Source organism: Balaenoptera musculus, chromosome 1 (assembly GCF_009873245.2).
Source record: "Balaenoptera musculus isolate JJ_BM4_2016_0621 chromosome 1, mBalMus1.pri.v3, whole genome shotgun sequence".
NCBI lineage: Eukaryota > Metazoa > Chordata > Mammalia > Artiodactyla > Balaenopteridae > Balaenoptera > Balaenoptera musculus.
This window is the reverse complement of record NC_045785.1, coordinates 96,585,799-96,605,395: the sequence shown is the minus strand read 5'-3', so window position 1 is coordinate 96,605,395 and position 19,597 is coordinate 96,585,799. Positions and strand designations below refer to the sequence as shown.

General features: G+C 51.3%; 1 protein-coding gene across 3 annotated transcripts; it reads right to left on the bottom strand.

Annotated features, from left to right (window-relative positions):
• Window positions 1-427: 427 nt before the first annotated feature.
• On the bottom strand, window positions 428-18,846 carry STRIP1 (striatin interacting protein 1). Of its 3 annotated transcripts, XM_036863268.1 has the most exons (21): window positions 18,643-18,846; window positions 16,108-16,177; window positions 15,289-15,363; window positions 14,687-14,821; window positions 14,469-14,589; window positions 13,620-13,688; window positions 12,512-12,618; window positions 12,276-12,403; window positions 10,854-11,036; window positions 10,247-10,464; window positions 8,869-8,934; window positions 8,704-8,767; window positions 7,504-7,575; window positions 6,941-7,015; window positions 6,646-6,743; window positions 5,220-5,346; window positions 4,907-5,007; window positions 4,078-4,144; window positions 3,431-3,535; window positions 2,580-2,784; window positions 428-1,394 (listed from the first exon to the last, which is right to left on the bottom strand). In XM_036863268.1, the coding sequence occupies exons 1-21, from the start codon at window positions 18,820-18,822 to the stop codon at window positions 1,147-1,149; spliced, it is 2,514 nt and encodes an 837-aa protein (XP_036719163.1). In that variant the 5' UTR covers window positions 18,823-18,846; the 3' UTR covers window positions 428-1,146. The 3 variants fall into 3 exon arrangements, with proteins under 3 accessions (XP_036719163.1, XP_036719172.1, XP_036719181.1); XM_036863277.1 differs by lacking the exon at window positions 10,854-11,036 and having other exon boundaries at window positions 18,643-18,841; XM_036863286.1 differs by lacking the exons at window positions 15,289-15,363; window positions 16,108-16,177; window positions 18,643-18,846 and adding an exon at window positions 15,135-15,259.
• Between the last annotated feature and the right edge of the window lie 751 nt (window positions 18,847-19,597).

Sequence of the window (19,597 nt, the reverse complement as noted above, 5' to 3'; positions counted from 1 at the left end):
CTGGGCACTTAAGTTTCCTCTCAGTTCCCATCTGCCCCAGTGAGGGTCCAGCACAGTCGACCCCCTCTCTGACCTGGCCCCTCCCTCCCTAATACTGAAATTGGTTTGGCTGAGTCCAGCTCAGGGGTGTGATCCAGAGAAACCTGGGGCACCTACTGTAATACCTCTAACCCAGGGGTGCAGACAACTTACAGCTCCAGCAACCCAGAGCCCTGGGGCTGGGAGCCCTGGAGCAAAACCAGACTGATGTGGGGAAAGAACACTTGGGGTAAGTGCCAACTCCCCCTCCCCTTCCCCCTCAGATGAGAAAGGTGGGCAGCTTGGCAGGGACAAGGGGGTGACCTATCAATGCTGGCAAGAAAACTCTCTTTCTAGACCTGGAGGAGATATTCAGGGGCCATATTTCCTGCAGACAAGGCAATGGGCATTGTTTTTGCTTCCTTTTAATGTAAACAGAATACACAAACACATTAAAAACCCCAACATGACACAAGAGAACACACGCAGATTCATATATATTTACAGAAACTTGCACACCAAGAAAAAAAAAATGGCACCTCTGGTTAAGGGAAGCTTCTCTTCCTGTCCCAACCCCGTCCAAAACCAAACTGCTGAGGCAGCTGCAGGAGCCTCTGCAATTGCTTCTGGATGAAACTTAGCAAGAGGCTGGAATGACATCAGAAACCCCCCAAAGCAAAACCAAGATTCTGACTTTCTGGCCTGGCTCTAATCCTAAGCCCTCCTCTTTGGCAAGCTGACATGCCAAGGATTTGTGTGTCTCAGGAAGAGTCAGCATGACCCCTGAAATTCAGATGCAGCGGGTTCCCAGCCCATCCCAGGTTTTCCCAGCCTTCGGTGGAATGACAAATGAGCTGCAACCAACTATGTCCAAGAGAGGAGGGCGCGGAGGAGTGAAGGAAGAGAGGATCCCAAGCAGAGAGATGACCACTCCCGAGCAGGACGCTGGGAATCAATGAGAGGTCAGATGCAGACTCCCCAGCCAGCCCAGCGCTGGCTGGGAAGGGCACAGTGGGGCTGTGCTGCCACCTGGAGGGGGATGGGAGCACTGCAGCAAGGAACCAGGACAGCCCCTGGGGTACCTGGAGATCACCCCTTCTTTCATTTTCAGTCTCTTGCCCAGGAGCCTCACTGCAGCAGCTCTTCCCAGGAAATGGGCTTGGAGAAGACCTCCCTTTCTAACCAGAGGTCGTAGTTCATCTGGAAGTCCTCAGGGAGGTCCACCCGCTGGCCCAGGACACTTTGCAGGCAGTTGTCCACAGGCAGGAAGTCGGGGTTGCTGTGGACCCGGTCGTACCGCCGGGCGTTGAAGCGCTCGATGTTGGCACGGAGGGCACACTCCTCTGCCTGGAAGTCCCAAGGCCGGGCATCAAGATCTAGGACAAAGCAGGAAGCCATGGTTAGGAGCCAAGCCCTTGTGGCAGCTCCCCTGGGGTTCACTGCAGCTTAGGGCCACGCCGGCCTGGGCTTGGAATGTTGATTGTCAACCAGGAGCAGGAAACCTCCAAGTCCCATCCTCGGGAAAACCGACAGGACTTCTTTCCTAGACACACAGGTAAGTCAGGTCAAAGGCGAAAAGCCAGAGCTACGGAGAAAGAGGCTACACTGCAGTTTATGTGGATCCAGTGAGGGAAAGCCAGGGGTACAACATGCTTCTCTCAAAGTCATGCTCTCCCTGGCTCTCTGGGATCAGAGGCAGGAACCTGCAGATCCCCTCATCTGCTTGTTCTCTCAGTTCCCTGACCAGGTGCTGTGGGCCACCTTGGCTCTGCACAATTCAGGGCGTTGGGAGTGCAGATGCAGCCATGTGGTCCTGGTGCTGCGGCCAGGAATTGTACGGGTGCGGCAGCATGCTCGGGGACACCGGGAAGACCCACTCTGCCAGGGAGGCCAAGGCGGGGAGGGGAGGAACACACGCAGATACAGAACAATCGGGGGTACGGGGAGGTACCCTGCCGGGAGAGAGTACAAAACTGGGGGAAAGCATGGCCAATGTGCACTGACTGCGCCCAGAGCCCTAGGTGGGATGGAAGCTGGGCTGAGGGGAAGCTGGAACAGATTAGATGAGGACAGGGAGGGACAAAGTGTGGGCCTTAAATACGTTAAGAGTTTGGCACTAATTCTTAGGGAAATCAGAAGCCAATGAAGGATTTTACTCAGGGAGGTACCATCACTGGATCTGCATTTTAAAAAGATCACTACAGCAAAGTCTGAGGCACTGATGGAGAGAAAGGAACTGGCAGGGAATCCATCAGGAGCTGTGAGAATTTCAGTGACCAGAACCACGGCAGCTGCAGGGGGGAGAGAGGATGAGAGGACAGAGAAAGTCTTGTGACAATTTCTGGAAAAGGAGAGGGGAGGCACAGAGAGGAATGGGTATGATCACAGATGCCAAGCCTGGCAGCTTCTCCAAGTCCTTCCCAGGGCTCCCATCCTGATGCTACAGAAGCAGGAGCTGGGCTCTTCCAGGTTACTCAGAGGGAAGCTTAGAGGGAAAGCTGTCACCTCCCCGCGCCCCTCCACCCCCGCCCCGCCCTGCCCTGCCTCGTGGGGAGCCTCACCGTTGCCGTAAGCCCAGTCGTCGTTCAGCCGATGCCGCACCTTCTGGTAGATGGCAGACATCGTCTTCATGTTGCTCTTTCGCCACTGCCGCCCCAGATACTTGGTCTGCACCTTGAGCAGCTTCAGCACATAGAGCTGCATCATGGCCTGTTTCACCTTCAGGGCCCGCTTCAAGATGGGGGCTGACTTGAACACCACCAGCATCTGGGAAGGGTTACAAGGGAGGCCCACGTTGAGGGCAGAAATAAATGCCTGCACCACCACCATGCTGCTATCCCTTCTGGGGTTAAGGGCAGGGTGACCAACTGTTGCAGTTTTCCCCAGACTGAAGGGTTTCCTGGGACTTGGGACACTTCCACTGCTAAAACCAGGAGAGTCTCAGGCAAAGCTGGATGGTTGGTCATCCTAATTATGGGTCATTCTGGAATCTGAAGAAAGCTATGAATTCCTTCACCAGAAATATCCCTATGTGCACATATACACAATTTCAGAGGATTCATGGACCTCCCCACCCCAAAGGTATCCACAGACTCAGGGTTAAGGAGACTCTCAGAACCTTGGTGGAGAACCAATGGAGATTAAGAGGATACAGAAAATTCCTTCTATATATGTAGATTTGTTTCAGCGCATGACTGAGCCTCTTCCAGCTTCCAGTTCAACTCATCAAGGCACCAGAGATCAGCCCTTCAAATGCAAGGATGTGGCTACAGGAAAGTTAGGTGAGAAGGATGCGGCTGCAGCAGCAAGCCCACCCTGGGGACCCCTGGCCTCCAACGTGAAGGGGACCGGACAGCGGGTGGCACGCTGCTTTGAGCTCCAAGATTCATGCCTGCTGACCGCGCTGACTCACCATCGTCCTCGAATGCTTCCATTTGGTCAGCTTGTTCAAGATCCGAAGCAGATTAATACAAGAAAAGAGGTTCCTCCAGCAAAACTGGTTATTGTCACCTGCTTCCTACAGGGAAAACCCAGGAACAATCATCTCCTGCACAGCTGCAGGTGCTCCGCAGTTTCTAAGGCCCTCCCATCTGTGACGTCAGCACTGCTCAGTCTCTCCACGCGTGTACCAGAAACCCCCTCCTCCCCTCAGCCCAGGGGGACCTCCATCCCAGAAGCTGGCAGAGGGTAAGGGGTGCTCCCTAGAATTTTCCTGCAGGAAACATGGAGCATGATATTGGGGGCTGTGGCCTTGGCCCCCACTACCTGGGGCACCCATGCTCCCTCAGAGCTGTGGCCCCAGAGGGAAACAACTCGACCAGGTGAGCTCTGGGTCGGCAGCACCTGAAGACCACACTTCTGAAATAAGCCCTAAATCCAAATCTTCCCACTCTGCAAGGTCCGCCCCTCAGCCCTTCTATGCAATTACAGTGCTTCAAAAGCCAGGCACTCAACAGTGACCGCACCTGTGAAGAACCTCTACCCCTGTGAGGGGGAGGCAGGCTCTCCACCACAACCCTCACACCAAAGGGACCGCCGGGGAAGAGGCTAGCTACTCACCAGACTCTCGGCAGTCAGCTCTGGCAGCTCATGCACCACGCACTGAGGGTAGTCTAGGACAGAGATGCTGCACAGGGCAAGAGAACCCAGGCACCCACCCTGAGCAAGGGCTGGGGTCTGGAGGAGCAGCCGCTGGCTCCTGGCCTCCCTCCCTCACTCGTCGGCGCAGAAGCAGTAACCGACCTTGTCCGCACCACCCCAGTTTCCCCAGCTCTAAGACGGGGAAATACCTGCTACTAGTGAACTCGTAAGATCCCTCTGTAGCCAGAGACAAGCTCGTAATCTTGTAAGGGGTGGAGAGAGCACATTATCCCTCACAACAATAAATCTGGAGCGGGGGGCGGACTTCTCAAGGCAATTAATTTATGCCAAGCCCCCACTGGAGACTGTGTCTGGCTAACAGCTCAGCTTGTGGTGTATCACACTGAGGAGCCATCAATGTCAAGTGCAGCTGGCGCCAGGTGATGGGGTGGGGACAAGACATTACAGTGCACGGGGCCAAACTCCTTTGAGAGCAAGCGCCCAGCCAGTCTCCTCAAAAAAAAAAAAAAAAGGGCACAGAAGGGCAGTGAGGGCAGTATTGGAGCCCAGGATGAGAACCCTCCCATCCAGGCAAAGACAGACTGAGTCACCTATCACTAGACTAGCTAGACTCAGGTTTGACAAACTGGCATTCTCTATAGGCAGGGACCATGTCTCATTCATCTTTGGGTCCTATGCCTGGCAGAGCACTGGCTTGTGGGTGCTGAACGGGCTCAGTGGGAGAGGCCAGCTGGGAGCCCTGCCATCTGGCCATACCCACCCCTTCCTGATCCCTGGTCCTTATCACCTGTTCTTGGCAGTGATGTAAGACATAATGTTTTGATTGAAGAATTTCAGGATCAAAGGGATGCAGTTGGCAAACACCAGGTGCTGTGCCATGTACTCAAACTGCAAGCAACGGGAAAAAATATAAGCATGCCCCGTGGGACCTCACCCTCCTTCCTCCAGTGATAAAAGGCCTTGGTTGGAGGACTGTGTCTTAGAACATTCATGCAGAGCTCAAGGAGGTTTGAAGGCCAAGGCCTCAGTTCTTTGGGGCTAGAGGAGCAGCACTGCCTGAGGCGCTCGCCCAGTGGACAGAAGGAAGGGGCTGCAGGTACCTGGTAGACGTGGTTCAACTTAAAGTGCTTGAGCAGCAGCAGCAGGACCGCAGAAATGGCCTTAACAATGACCTCTTTGTGGCGGTTCACATCCACTCCCAGCTTCATGCTCTGCAACACTGTGGTGCTAGAAGCACAATCACGCAGGTGGGCCCCCAGCAGGTGCAGCACCCTCCTCTCTGGTGGTCCCAGGAGAGATGGGATTCCTGAGCCTTCCCTGAGCAAAGCTCCCACCTCACCCCCACCCTACGGACATCTCAGAGGTTAGGCCCAGCTCCACCCACCCACCTTCCAAGCAATCTAGCTCAGCACAATTGATTTCTTCCTTGTGATGCCCCAAACACATTCTTAGCCTATTTCTTTGCTTTTCCTCCAAAAATGAACTTCTCATCTCAAGATCTCCCCTAAGCTTCTGCCACCATATGAACTTGTGTTCCTCAGGGTGTGTTCTGTGGAATACCAGTATATTGAGATGTTTCATATTATGGGGAAAAGGGGTTTTGGAGTCAGATAAATTTAGGAAGCATTTACTTAAATCAGTTTCTCGCAAATTTAGGAGCTCTCACTATAAATCTTTATAAGAGGAGATCAATATTTGACTGTGGAGTCCTTTTCCTAAGGACCATCACGATGGCCTGGTGCTCCATGACATTCCCTTTGGTGTTAGCCAACCCTGCCTCCTCCCTCACTTGGCTGTCACACCAGACGCAAGGGGCCCACCCACCAGGGAACTGGCCTCAGAGCTGGGTGGTACTGGTAGGAAGGCAGGAGATCAAGTGCCCAGGTCCTTCTCAAAGCACAACGTGATCTTGGTTTGTACTCTCACATCAAAAAGATGAGGTCAGTGCCCCAGGGAGGAAGAACCCCTAAGGATTTTACTATCACCCTGAGACATTCAAAAATATTCTGCATGCCAGTTCACTGGCAAATAGGAAAGAATCTACACCCAGCTCAGGTCCAGCTGTTGGCTGATTTTTGTCCAGAAGCTAAAACTGTATGTCCTGGATGTCCCAATCACATAGCTTTCAAGGGAGCCTTTGGGGAAATGTCAAACAGTCCGATTCATTTTATAGAGGAGGAAGTGACTTTCACCAATTCACTCAGATATTCACTCAGTGGCAGAGTCTACACTAGAATCCAGGCCAGCCAGATTAAGCCACCTCCCCAAGCAGTAAAACTAAATATTTCACCCAGTACGTTTTCTTTCTTCTGAGCCAGGAATACCCTAAACTTAATCTGCAGAGAAGCTGAGCCAAAACAACAGCAGCAGCAACAACAACAAAAACAAAGAATGACCACAGCAAACAAGCTAGCAAACAGCGGGACCAAAAGGCAAACACTTCCCCTTTCCCCTCTACCCTTCTGTCCCTGACCTGCTCCATTCCTAGGAACCATACACACTCAATACTCAAGACTTGATACTCACGGCATCTCCTCAGGCAGGACATCTGCTAGGATGTTGATTGAGTCCGTTTTGGCCTTTGAGGTGGGGGCTGCGGCCAGCAGGATCTTCAGCAGCGCAATCTGGGGAGGAGCAGACCGTTCAGACGGCATGGGTGAGAGGGGCCAGGGGCGGCACTAGGCCCTGAGAGGTGGTCCTTCTGGAGGTGCTCAGGCAGCAGAAGGAGGGGTTAAAGGACACTGGCGGGCACGCTCTCAAGGCCAGCGTTGTCGGGAGGGGACCCCATGGCAGGTCGAGCACTCAGGAGAAGTGCACTCACCATGTACTGCGGCAGGCTGGGGAGCAAGCCTTGGTAGAGGGTTTCTGCAGGGACTTGCTCGACTTCCTCTTCTCCCTTTCAACAAAATGGGTACAATGGGTACAAATACAAAGCCCGGTCCTGACGATGCTCTCCTGAGCCAGCTTGCTGGTTGGCTGGAGGAGAATCTGTAAGTATGGATGTAAATGATGATAATGATAGCAAACCTTGAATAATACAACATGCCAGACACTTTACTTGTAAAAACACATTTAATCCTTACTACAACTCTATGGAGAAGGTACTATTGTCATTCCCATTTAACAGGCTAGGGAACGAAAGCAGAAGGAGAGCCAGTACCTTGCCTAGGTCGCCACCCACTAAGTGGTGGAGCCAGGATTCAGAGGAAGGTGGCTGGCCCAGAGTCTGTGCTCTTAAGCCCTGTTCCTGACACTCACCAGCCCTGCAGCGGGAGCCAGACTGGGAGCTTTCGGAGGGCAGGCCTGGGGCATTTTGCGGTCTAGGCCCAGCACAGTGCTGGGAACAGCTGGGATCCTGCGGACCGAGGAGGGCCTCCAACTCACCCCTGAGAGAGGAGAGCGAAGGTACTCCTCCTCCATCTGCGCCTGGACCTCTGCAATCGATGTGTACTTGTGCTGGAGAGAGAGGGAAAGAGGCGCTGGGGAAAACACCCCTCATTCTCTGGCCAAATGCCCACACCTGGCAAAGACCCCACACAATTTTCTTCAAACACCATCTTCTCAAAGAGCGCTAAGTCACCATACAGATCCCGAACTGAAATCCCAAACCTGAAATAGTTTTCTAAGTGGGCACCTACCTCTTAAAACCAGTGTAAAAAAGCACACAATAGATCAGAAAAAAAAGCAAATTAAAGGAGAAAAGGGGGTTTTCAGACAGTGACAATGACAGGAGGAAAACAAAAGCAGAGTCAAGCACCCAAGTACTCAGAATCAAGTACTCAAATGCTCAAAAAGCCCCTGCATGAAGCCCACTTGGTACTACAAATTTCAAAAATGTATTTCAAAAACATATAAACATTTACATTCCAGACATGCTATTAGGGGCCACACCTCTTCCCCACTCGTGCTGCTTCCTCCCAGGTGGAGGGACACGAGTGCACAGAGCACTCCTGGTCCCTCCCCGCCCCTCCCCCACACTCACTCCTCCCCTCCCGGACTGGCGACTGGCAAGTACGGGAGGAGGAACAGGACAGTCTCAGCCCCTCTTTCTCTTCTCTCTTCAGAAAAAAGAAAAGCCTGTAAACTCTTCTGCTCCTTGACCAGGCTCAGCAGGGTTCTAGCACTGCCTGGTCTGGGTAGGCGAGTCTGCCTAACTCTGGAAGTGAGGTATCCGGACACCTACTGTTGTGTTCTCATGCCTCATTCTCCAATCACTCCATGGGCAATAAAGCTGGCATTTCAATCTCCCTCTGCCTACTCCCCTAACTCAACTGCCTTAGGACTTGGGCAAGGAAAAGGCAGGCTATTTACTAAGCCCCTTAAAACTCCAACTGTCAAGTAATATAATCTTTCATGAACCCCCACTAAGTGCCCAACAAAAGCTCAGTTAAAATAAGTAAAATGAAAAAAAAAAAGTAAAATGCATGAAAAACTGTTTTAAAGGATGCTGCCACTGTCCACCTATTCCTCCACCCCCAGTTCCTTCAGGCGGACAGATGTCTAAAAAGGCTTCTCCCAAAGGGCTGGTCTCACTTTACTCACTTGGGACCAACCTAGGCCAAAAGCTCACCCAAAGCCACCTACCTGCTTCAGAGTCTTGATGCTTTCGTGGATTGGCCTGGGCAGCCCCACCACTGTGTTCGTGTCACTGGAGAATAACAAAGGCCCTGTGTTAGGCCTGGGTCCCCAAACACCAAAGGCTGGGTGACCCCACTACCTTTCTTCAAAAGGAACTCGGATCACACTCACCTGCCCAGAGTGTAACCTATGAACTTGCTGCGGCTGGACTCGAGGAACACCTCGATGTCCTTCTCTCTGCCAAAGGAAAAGACTGCGGCTTTCTTAAATGTTATCTCAAGGCATCATAGTTAATAAAACACAGAAAACACAGAATGTCCAGAAACTGAAGCCAAAAGAAAAAGTCTCCCACAATTGTTTTTCTTTTTGGAAAAAAGAAAATAAAAAAACAAAGAACTGAAATCCTCAGACTATTTTAAGGTCCTTCATAATGCTGTTGGATCAATAATCTAAAAATGTATTATGTGTAACTAGTTTATTCATAAAATTAAGGTGATACATCAAACTTAAAAGCATACTTTATTCAGATATTAATAACAAGTTTGTCACAACAGAATTTCTCAGATATTTACAATTTTTACAATTAGAGCTGTAAGCTACTGATTTTTTCATGAGTCACACTGTCCTGTCTCAGATAATCAGGCTAGCTTGCATTTTCTGATGACTTGTTTTGTATTCCCATCACAGATCACTGAAAACTGGGGCTTTAACCTGGATCAAGAAAATGACCCCTATATCTTTTCACATGTTCATCTATTTCTTAAGTTGGTGCCCTTTCAAACAGATACCATTTATATACATCCAGGAACCTTGACATCCACTGATTCACGCACATATATCTCAAACATCTTAATTATGGTTCTAAAGAAATTCTTCCTTAATCTATAATTTTCTGTCAAAAATCATATACAACCCCAGGGTGGGTGGAGATGGGTTCACTTAAATGTCCTTGTTTTAATTTTTTCCCATTCCCTTTCACTAGTATCACGTCCAATCAAGAGCTAACCCAGGGCTTCCCTGGTGGCGCAGTGGTTGAGAATCTCCCTGCCAATGCAGGGGACACGGGTTCGAGCCCTGGTCTGGGAAGATCCCACGTGCTGCGGAGCAACTAGGCCCGTGAGCCACAACTACTGAGCCTGCGCATCTGGAGCCTGTGCTCCACAACAAGAGAGGCCACGACAGTGAGAGGCCCGCGCACCGCGATGAAGAGTGGCCCCCGCTCGCCGCAACGAGAGAAAGCCCTCGCACAGAAATGAAGACCCAACACAGCCAAAAATAAATAAATAAATAAATTAATTAATTAAAAAAAAAAAAAAGAGCTAACCCACGTTACTGACTCAAGAGCCATATAAGGGCCTCTCTGTGCAAGGCCAGCACCCTGACACCCCCAGGGCCAGCACTGGGCACTTTAAGAGAGGCTCATCGCAGAGCCAAGGCCAGCATGGCCCTGCACAGGACCTCATGTGACAACTCAGGCCCGGTGCCAGGCGTGGGGATGTGACAACACTGGTTTCAGGAGCAAAGAGTGTTGCGGAGGTCTGAGACTCACCTGACCTTGGGAGCCCACGGGAGCCCCTTTGGGCAGGTAAGCCTGTCAGTCTGGGGGTGCTGCAGTGGGGGAGGCATCACCTCATCCCGCTCAAGGGGGAATGTCTCCCCCTCCAGACTGTTGTCGTCATCGTTCTCCTCTTCCTCCTCTCGAGAGTCATCAGCCTTGTAGGGATCCCGCTCGTTGAAGGCATCCAAGTTGTCCTGCTTTATCAGAGCCTGAGAGCAGAGGGACGGGAGAGCAGACAAGAGCCAACTGACGAACTAGATAAAAAGGGGCATGGAGGCTAAAGAAGTGATCACACAGAAAGGTGGTAGGAAGAGACCCATGAGCAGTGGAAAAACCTGAGAGAAAGTCAAGGTTGGGCCCAAGTGACAAATCAGTCCTTGCCCAAGTCCCTCAAAAGTGCCACATTCTGAGTGCCCACTATAAACTGGGCCCTGGGCTGGGGACACAGTGTCCCTGCCCTAAAGGCATTCATTCTGACTTGCTGATCAGAGGGGACTTCAACAAACTTCCAACAACCTGGGGCGCATCCAGTGACTATGCCACTGCATCTGTGCACCCTGAGAACTCTCAGGAGTCGTAGGGACCTTGTCGCCTTCACCTTGTGCTCCCGACGGCCCCGTTTCTGCTGCTGCTCGATCAGGTCAGAGGCAGAGGCTGGCGGAGAGGCGGCCCTCATGTTGCGGATGACTTTGATGCTGTCCTCAGGCAGCGGGGGGAGGCCCAGGATGGCACGCTTCTCGGCCTTCATGCTCTGCAGCTCCTCAAAGCCGCCCAGCGTGCACTGTGTCACAGACAGGCGCGGAGCCGGGACAACATGTCCGTAAGCGGGTCCCTGTGTCAGGCTCAAAAGCATCTGTGACACCGTGACCCGTATCTTTACAGAGACCCACACAACCTCTGAACAAGGGACTGAATGCACCCCCAGGAGAAACGAGCGACATCAGCATGGGGGAGGAGCAAAGGGGGCAAGGAGTGGAGATGCGCAGGCTGACTGAGCCTAGTGCAGAGGCACACCTAGCTCCGTGTGTACAACAGACCCTCGAGTGCGACAAAGGCCATCTGAAGAGCTTAACCCTTCAAGCTCCTAGAAAAGTAGGTGGGACACAAATGCTTCAAAAGCTGTACATGCCAGTCTTTCAAAGCCAAATTGGGAATACACTGTTGGATGTTCAAATTAAAAAACAACAAAAAAAATAAAAACCCACCTTCATCTAAACATCCCCCTAGAAGCAAAACCTCAGCAGCGTTCAGCAATTTTAGGCTGCTTAGTTTCACTGTTTCTGAGCAATTCAGCTTTCCTCTCTGGCTTCAGTGAGGCTTCCTGGGGAATCAACAGGCTTATCCGGCCAAGATCAAATGTGTAGCGCACTCTAAAGAGGCCTGACCTCACTGAGCTCTGGCTCCGCAGAGCTGGCCCTTTCTGAAAGAGGGGAAGGCGAGTCTCAGGAAGAGCAGGAGTCCAGACTCCAGGTCGTTCCTCCTGGAGGGAAGGGCTCCTGGTTTGGCCTGGGCCTGGCTGCTGACAAGGGCTCCCAGGCCAAGTGTGCTAGCCAGCCCACCCTCCTGGACCCACCCCTTCACTAGCTAGAAGAAGAGTCAGCTTTCACACCGTACCCTGAGGAAAATGTAGGCACAGGTCTCACTCTTTCTTCTTTCAAGTGACATCTGACTGAGGGGGCCCCAATTATACCAGCTCTAATTTTGCCTCAAATCACTTTAAAACTCCAGGTTCAAGAGCGGCTTGCCTGGAGAGACGTGTCCTATGACAGCAGAAAACAGCTTCCAGGAACCAGGGAGCCAACAATCTATTCTGATTCAAAGGCCAAGCCCCCTTTGGCTGCAGTGAGGCCAAAGTGACACTTTTTTTGTCATCGCCTTTCAGGAATCTTCTTTCAGATTTTTTTTTTAACCGAAGCAGTTATATATTCATATAATTCAATATTCAAAAGGATATACAGTGACAACTCTCCCTCCTGCCCTGTCCCCTAGCACGGGAATTCCCCTTCAAGGACGCACTCACCAGTACTGTCTTCCAGAGCAGCAAGAGAACCTTCTTCATGGGGAAGTGAGGGGCATGGCCGCTGCAAAATTTGGTCACCATCCCAAATAGCATGATGGCAAACGGCTCGCTGTTGTACAGAGGGGAACCTGGGGTACACAAAGGTATCAGGACCACAGGCAGGAACAGGACCCTCCCAAAGCCCTCCAGCCTCAATTCCCAGGCAGGGCCTCGAGCCAGGATCCCCAGAGTCCTACCCAGCTCAGCCCTGAAGGTCTGTCGCATTGTCCTCCATTCGGCCTTATCACCCTCACATTCCTGGTGAACGGTCTCCACAATCAGGTACATGATGTTTAGCAAGACCCTGGCGACAAGAGCCAGCTATAATGAAGCAGGATGGGGGGGTCAAGGGAGCACCCCCTGGCTTCCTCACATCCCACACGACACGAGAAAGGCCTGCGCACCAAGGCTGGCTGGGGGGGAGGGCTGTAATGTAGAAAAAACTAAAAACTCAAGAGTCCGACAGAGCACCTTGCGGTGCTTCCTTCTCTATCTCTGGTGCTAAGGTTGGGACCAGATCGTCTTCCGTTTCTAGCAAAGTGCTTGCTCAAAGCAGGTGCTTAATAAGTGGCTGCTGAATGGATGGATATGAACAAGAATGGCCAAAAGCACTTACTACCCTAAGCTTCCCGGAATGAGAAAAACACAGAGGCAGGCGTGAGCTATGGAAGCCAGTGTTGGAAGAGACAAAGCAGTGGATGATCAAGGTGAGAGCAAGGAAGTGTTTACCATGACGGAGGGGAAATCAGGAGCGAGCAGGGCGACGGCCAGGGACCCTAACTACAGTGGGGAACACCACCAACATCTAACCTGAAAACTTCCACATTCACAAAAAGAGTCAGATTCTAATCCTCACAAAAATGGGAAGGTGATCTTGTTGTTTAGCAGTTGCTATTACTTCCGGCACAGCCAGGAAACGTCATGAAGTTGTCAGGACTAACCCTACACAGACAGGCATCAAGCTGTACACGGAAAGGCAGAAGCAGAAGGAGCCACCTCATGTGCTTTGTCCAAATACAAAATGCCACTCCACCAGGTTTCCCAGCAGCGGTGTGGGCAGGAGGCCACATTTCAGTGTGGCTCTATTAAGCATCTTCACCCTGGATTTCCGCTGGGAGTCTCAACCCAGGGCCCCACCTAGGGAGAGCCCTCAGTAGGGCGCACTGATCACATTGAGTCCATCACGCCTGCAAATTAGAGGGTGAGCACACACAGCGAGGAAACCCAAAGGTGCCCGCCCATGCCCTGCCCTGCCCTCGCTCTCCAGCTAGAGCTCAGGGAGTCCGGGCTTGCTGCTCGCCTCACCTCAGGTCCGTGCTATCAGCCAGGGAGATGGCCGGCTTCCTCACCGCACTGCTGCAGGCGGCACTGTTGCTGCAGGAGAGATGCGAGAGTCAGTGCCTTCCCCCAGGAAGGAAGAGAAGTGGCTCCCCCGACAAGTGCCGCCCAACAGGGGGATAAAACCCTATGCTATGCGCTTAGATTGCAGAAGAACCCACAGGACCCAGAGGGTAAGGACTCAAGCCCGAGACCAGACTGCCAAGGTTTGAATCTTGGCTCTAACACTTACTAGTTATGTGCCCTTGGGCACTCAACTTCTCGGTGCCATAGTTTCCTCATCTGCAAAATGGGGATGGTAATAGCAGCTAATTCATTAACATGAATTAGTACATGTAGTATCCTTAGAACAATGCCTGGGACATATACGCATGCAATGAGTGCTTTTATTATTGATGGTGTTTTCCTCAGATGAGCAGCAGCTGACCTGTCCACCAAACAAAGGACTAGTGGAGACACAGGCTAGAGCAGGCTTTGTTTGAGCCCATGTGTCAGACTTGTGCCTGGTCTCCTGCTCAGGGGAAACTTGGGGTCAAACACAATGGAGTCTGAAGGTTCAAAATGAGAAGGCTTTTTTATTTTTCTGAGGGGCACTGTGGGCCTGGGCAGGAGCTGCAGTGTCTGGCGAGCTCGCTGGTGTTAGCGGGCTGCGAGGCCCCTCGCTGGTCTTCAGCGTTTGGGTGAGCATCTCCCGTTATTCAACCTGGCTGGTTAGAACAGAACCCCATGTGGCGCATATAACCCTCTCAAAACCAGTTCTGCAAGCTCTGTCCCTCCACCGCCCTTTCCCTACTTCAGCCCCTCAGAAGAACTCACTCTATTTCCATGTTCAGAAGCTCCACCAAAGCGTTGAATGTGCCCACCTCCAGGAGCAGAAAGATGTTGTAGCGCATCCAGGACTGCACCTCTGCCTCCGAGCTACACTCCCCGAAGGTGCCTGCAAACACAGGGCACAGCTCACTGAGCCCCTGTCCATATCTGACTGGGCAGCATCACTGAAGTGGGTGCCAGGGTCCCTGGGTGTCCACTCAGACCTTGGGCAACGTAGAGAATCGCTCGAGCCACCTTCAGCCTCTTCTCCCTGGCAGTGACCTCCAAGCCATCCAGGAGCCTCATCGCGTGGGTGCGGTGCTGGCTGGTGTCCAGCTCAGTCCACTTCTTCTCTGTCACTGCCAGGCAAGAGACAACTTACACTGGAGCCCAAAAAATCCTCACCGTGGGGCGGACACCGTGTTAACCCATCAAATTCAGGACTGCCACAGAACCAGAACACTCAGGAAGATAAATTACTCTCTATATAAGGGATGAGGTCACACTGCTGCCCTATGAATTTGAATTTCCAGACTGAAACACTGCTGCCCTATGAATTTGAATTTCCAGACTGAAACACTGCTTTTTTGGGTGCAATTTTAATCACCTAAAGTTTTCCCCCCCCAATACTCACATTCTGAAAAGGCCCCACCAGAGTACCTGCAAGCCCACCCTAAATGTCACATCTGGCCTTGAATAATCATGGTTGAGCAGGTTTCTTAGGCCACTCCAGGATGACTTAGGTCATTCAGATGACTAAGAGAAGCCCTGCAGAGCTCTCATGATGCAAGCTGAAAGAGCCAAGAAGCAGGGGGAATCGTCTCACCGTGCATCCAGAAGTCCTCCTCAAAGCATTTTCGATTCATCAGGAATTCTGGCCCTTCTGTATAGCTGTAAAGCTCTGTCAAGAACAAAGTGTCATCATCTCCTTGTCCACGTCCTACAGCAGGTGTCACATGTAGCAGAGAAGGTATGCTTCTAGGCCCAGCTCTGTCCCTGAGTCACAGTGACTCCTGGACTATGCTGTCTAATTACTAACGGGGTCTTAGTGCTCTGATGTGCACAAAGGAGAGAATGCTGACTTCCCTTGCAGCCGATAACCAGATGCCAGTTAGGCATAAAGCCAGGCATTTCCAGTCCGACGTGCATCAACCCCACCATGCCACGCCAGAGGCTGACCGCCACCGTGAACGTGTGTCTGTCAAGTGGCTTGAGAATAGGGCCTGTGCTATGGAGGCATGAGAATCAGCTCAGGCTGACTTCATATTACACGTGAGCAGCAGTGGCAGCGACAGATGGGCACAGGTGCAGGCACACTTGCTGGCACTCCTCAGGACCCCTGCTCTAGGAGAGACCACTGTCAGGGGGATTGCATATGGCCAAGGAACATCAGTGTCCACACTGGGACTGGGCCACAGCCAAGTAAGCTGATCATGCAGAGACACTTCATAAAAGTAAAGGACAAGCCGAAGTTATGAGATACAAAGGGCTTGAATCCAATAATTAACATGTTTTACATATACACATCACTACTAGGACTATCTAGGGGGAAAAAATGAACTCCAAAATGACACTCACTCCTAATTTTATTAAAGACCAATAAGGAAAAAAGCACCCCCCAATAACAGGAAGGCCTGTGCTTTACCTGAGAGCTCTGCAGCCCACTTGTCTGTGTCAGCATACTCAAACTCCAGGTCTGGAGACTCGGAATAGCCCTGTTGAGAAAAGAAGAGTTATGCAAAAGATCACTGTGTTTTCTAAAGGAAGAAACACATATGCTTCCAGAGACACTGTTGTGTTACAGGACGTCCTTGCCTCCACTTTTCTAATGTTGTATCGCAGTATTTTTTCTCCCGGGAAGTTCAGGTCTCCCTAACAAGCCCTCTCAGAGCACCTTGCACCGCTCCTTCACAGCACTTATCATAATTCATAATCATATATGCACATGTGTATCTGTTTAGTGTCTGCCTCTCCATGAGACTGCCAAGTTTCCTGAGTGGGAATTTTGTCCATTTTGCTCACCAATGATTCCACAATGCCCAGCACACTACTTGGCATGAATGACTAAATGAATGAATAGCTTATACTCAAATAAATACTTGTTGGATGAATGAACACTAAAGCTTCCATGTTTTCTGTGCAGTGAAATGACCATTCCACATGGTGCTAAGATTTTGGAAGCCTCATTTCTTTCTGGCTAGTGGGCTATCAATAGCTCAGAACAAAATGAGTATTGACACCCTCAGCCTTCCTGCCCTTCTCTCAAATTTCAGTGAGAACTGACAGAGAAGGCAGCGGCTGAACAGAAATGGGTTCCCTCCCACACAAAGGAGAGACTATGACAAAGAGAATCTTTTTACTGCTGGGGATAGGTGAGTACTGAGAACGCACCATCTTGGAAGCCTTGTTCTGGGAAAAGAGAAGAGGCGAAGAGAAAGGTAGTCCTCGAACTTAATTACAATTTACTTGGGAAGACAAAGACCACCCACAAAATGATACAACATACCCACAAACAGTGAATAACATGAAGAACTCTACTCCTTATTCGACTCAACAGAGTGCACACTTTCATAAGTTCCTGAGCTTCAGTTTCTTCATTTATGGAATGAGGATGACAGAAATCTATCTTGAAGGTTTTTAAGGACTAATCAAAACTGTGTAGCACACAGTGGACTCTCATCAAATATCTGCCTCCCTGTCCTGCAGGCATTCCTCATGCTCCCAAGCCTACTGATTTCAGCTATGACTCAAAAAAGAGCCACATCAGTATCTGTAAGAAAACAGATTTAAGCAGGTCTCTCAGCTTAAATGTGTTCTCTGACTGACCTTCCACGTGTTGGGTCTATATAGAAATTAAAGGGCAGAAAGAGCAAGTGCATTTAATGGCCACTTAGGAAACTTTTTAACTATTTTAGAACTAGGACTCCTCTCATGATGAAAGTGGATTCACCCCTACCACTTTCATAATCCTCCATACTTGAAAAATTATTAATAAGTTGCCACTGATGTGCAATAAGCCCACCATGCAAGGGCTACTAAAAAGTCAGTTTCATTGCTTTTTCAAATAATTCACTTCAAGCTCAAAGTGTATCTGATTGGAACTTGCCAAATTTTGATGTTTTATCAGAGGTTTGCTCTTGCCAACAAAAACCCAAAAGCTTGAGAGGAACTGATTTCACATGTCTAAAGACGGCATCATCACTCTTTGGTATGACCTGGTACATTATGTCTGGACAATGAGGAATTCCCTCTCATTAATAAGCACCTGACTGCTAATCAGCCTCGGAGTCCTCTCAGGTGAAGAAAACCTCACAGTAAGTGCTCTGGGAACATGGTGATTAAGAAGCCCTAAAGCGCTGCGACGTGCGTGTCTTCATTCATGAATTCTACAACGGAGGCAGTGGGAGTAATTCTTTAACTCGGGGTGAGGTGACTAGTCAGCTCCAGACTACTGTGTCTCCGGAACCGGAGGAACAGCCCACTAGCAAGAGAAGAGGGATGCTGAGCCCTAACGCATGTTTAATATATATTTCTAATCTTTAACAATTCAGCATCGGGCGCACTGGGCACACCAACCACCGGGCACTGTCAAACCGTGGCCTGAACCCGCAGTGGCTAAGGTCAGAGTGAACAGGACTGCTTCTCCTCCTACTCTCGCAACCTCGAGGCGCACAGGGTATACTATTAGTGCTAATTAGCTCCGTCCGTCTTCCAGGTGCCTTCCCAACCCTCGCCAGTCCCTCCCTGCCCAGACACGCCGTCCGCCGCGGAACCCACGCGACCAGAAGCCGGAGATGACTAGGGGGTCTGGGGGTGCAGCCGCCCCGCCCTCTGGAGCGCACGCAGACCACTGACTCTTCACCCCTGAACTGAGGCAGGGGGCGGATTCCCCAGGGGCTGGGACCCGGAGGTCGCGCTCACAGCCCCGGCCGCAGAGGAGCGAACGAGCGGACACCGGCTCGGGGAGGATCTCCTGGGCTGCGAAGCTCCGGGAGGGGACCCCGCCTTCACGCCTCCGGCCTCGGGGAATGCCAGCCTTGCTTCCTGCTCTTTTCGCTGTAAATGACAACTCCCCTGCCGAACCCTCCGGGAAACCCAGCCTGGACCCGAAAGTGGCCCCGGGCCCGGACCCCCCGCCGCCGCCTGCCTGGTGTTAGCCTCGCCCCCCGAAGCTCCTGACCTCCGAGTCTTTGCGCTGGTTGCGGTTGAACTCTCGTGCTTTGCCCCCGGGCAGGAGGCTCCCAGCGGTCCGCGGTGCCCCAGCAGGAGGCTGCGCCGTTGCGGGCGGCGGAGGTGGCGGCGGCTGGGGCTGCTTGTTGTTCATGATCAGCAGGCCGGGAATGCCGACCGCCGGCTCCATCTTGGCTGCTCCACATCCCCGGCTCAATTCACAGACTGTAGCGGTGATGCAACTCTCGCGTGATTTCCTCCTGGAACGTTCCCTTGTCGCCATATTAAGTGTGGCGGCAAGCGGCAGAGCCATCTTGGCTGCCCAACACCTCGCGAGATTTCCTCTGTGGACTCTAGTCCTACGTCTTTTTAGTTTCTACCCTGTTTCTTTTCCAGTTTAGAGGTCGTTTTATCTGTGAAGGTTCCCTTAGCCCCTTCAGTCAGTTTAGTGCCCCTCCCCTTCCTTTAACATTGCTTTGCACTTGTCACTTTTACAGCCCTGTCGGGGGTATTGTAGTGAACAAAATGGACACGATCCCAGTCTTCACGAAGATTACATTCACGTGGGGGCGATGTGGGAAACAAATGAGTAAATCAATGAAACAATTACAGTTTTAACATTAATTAATCATTCATTCAACAAACATTTAATGAATGCCTCCTAGGCTCCAGGCAGTGCGATAGAATGGGGGACAAAATCAAGTTCCTGCACTAATGGTACATAACATAGAGCCTAGTGGGAGAGACAGACAATGCGGTCACAATTAGACAAATAAGTGCTGAGAAGAAATGAAAAGAAGTGTAAGGGATTGGAAGGTGACAGTGATGGGGGCGGGGGAGGTGCGGCAGGGCTATATTAGATAGGCTGCTCAGGGAAGGCAGGCCTGAGAGTGCGATTTTGAATGAGTTCTCAAGTGAGGGAGAGCCACACCAAGATCCAAGGAAGCAACACAGGCAGAAGGACC

Coding starts and splice junctions, on each gene's coding strand:
- STRIP1 (XM_036863268.1), bottom strand. CDS start 18,822: ATGGAGCCGGCGGTCGGCATTCCCGGCCTGCTGATCATGAACAACAAG. Junction 14,590..14,686: donor GATTCTCTACGTTGCCCAAG/GTCTGAGTGGAC, acceptor CTGTGTTTGCAG/GCACCTTCGGGGAGTGTAGC. Junction 3,536..4,077: donor AGCTGACTGCCGAGAGTCTG/GTGAGTAGCTAG, acceptor TTTTCCCTGTAG/GAAGCAGGTGACAATAACCA.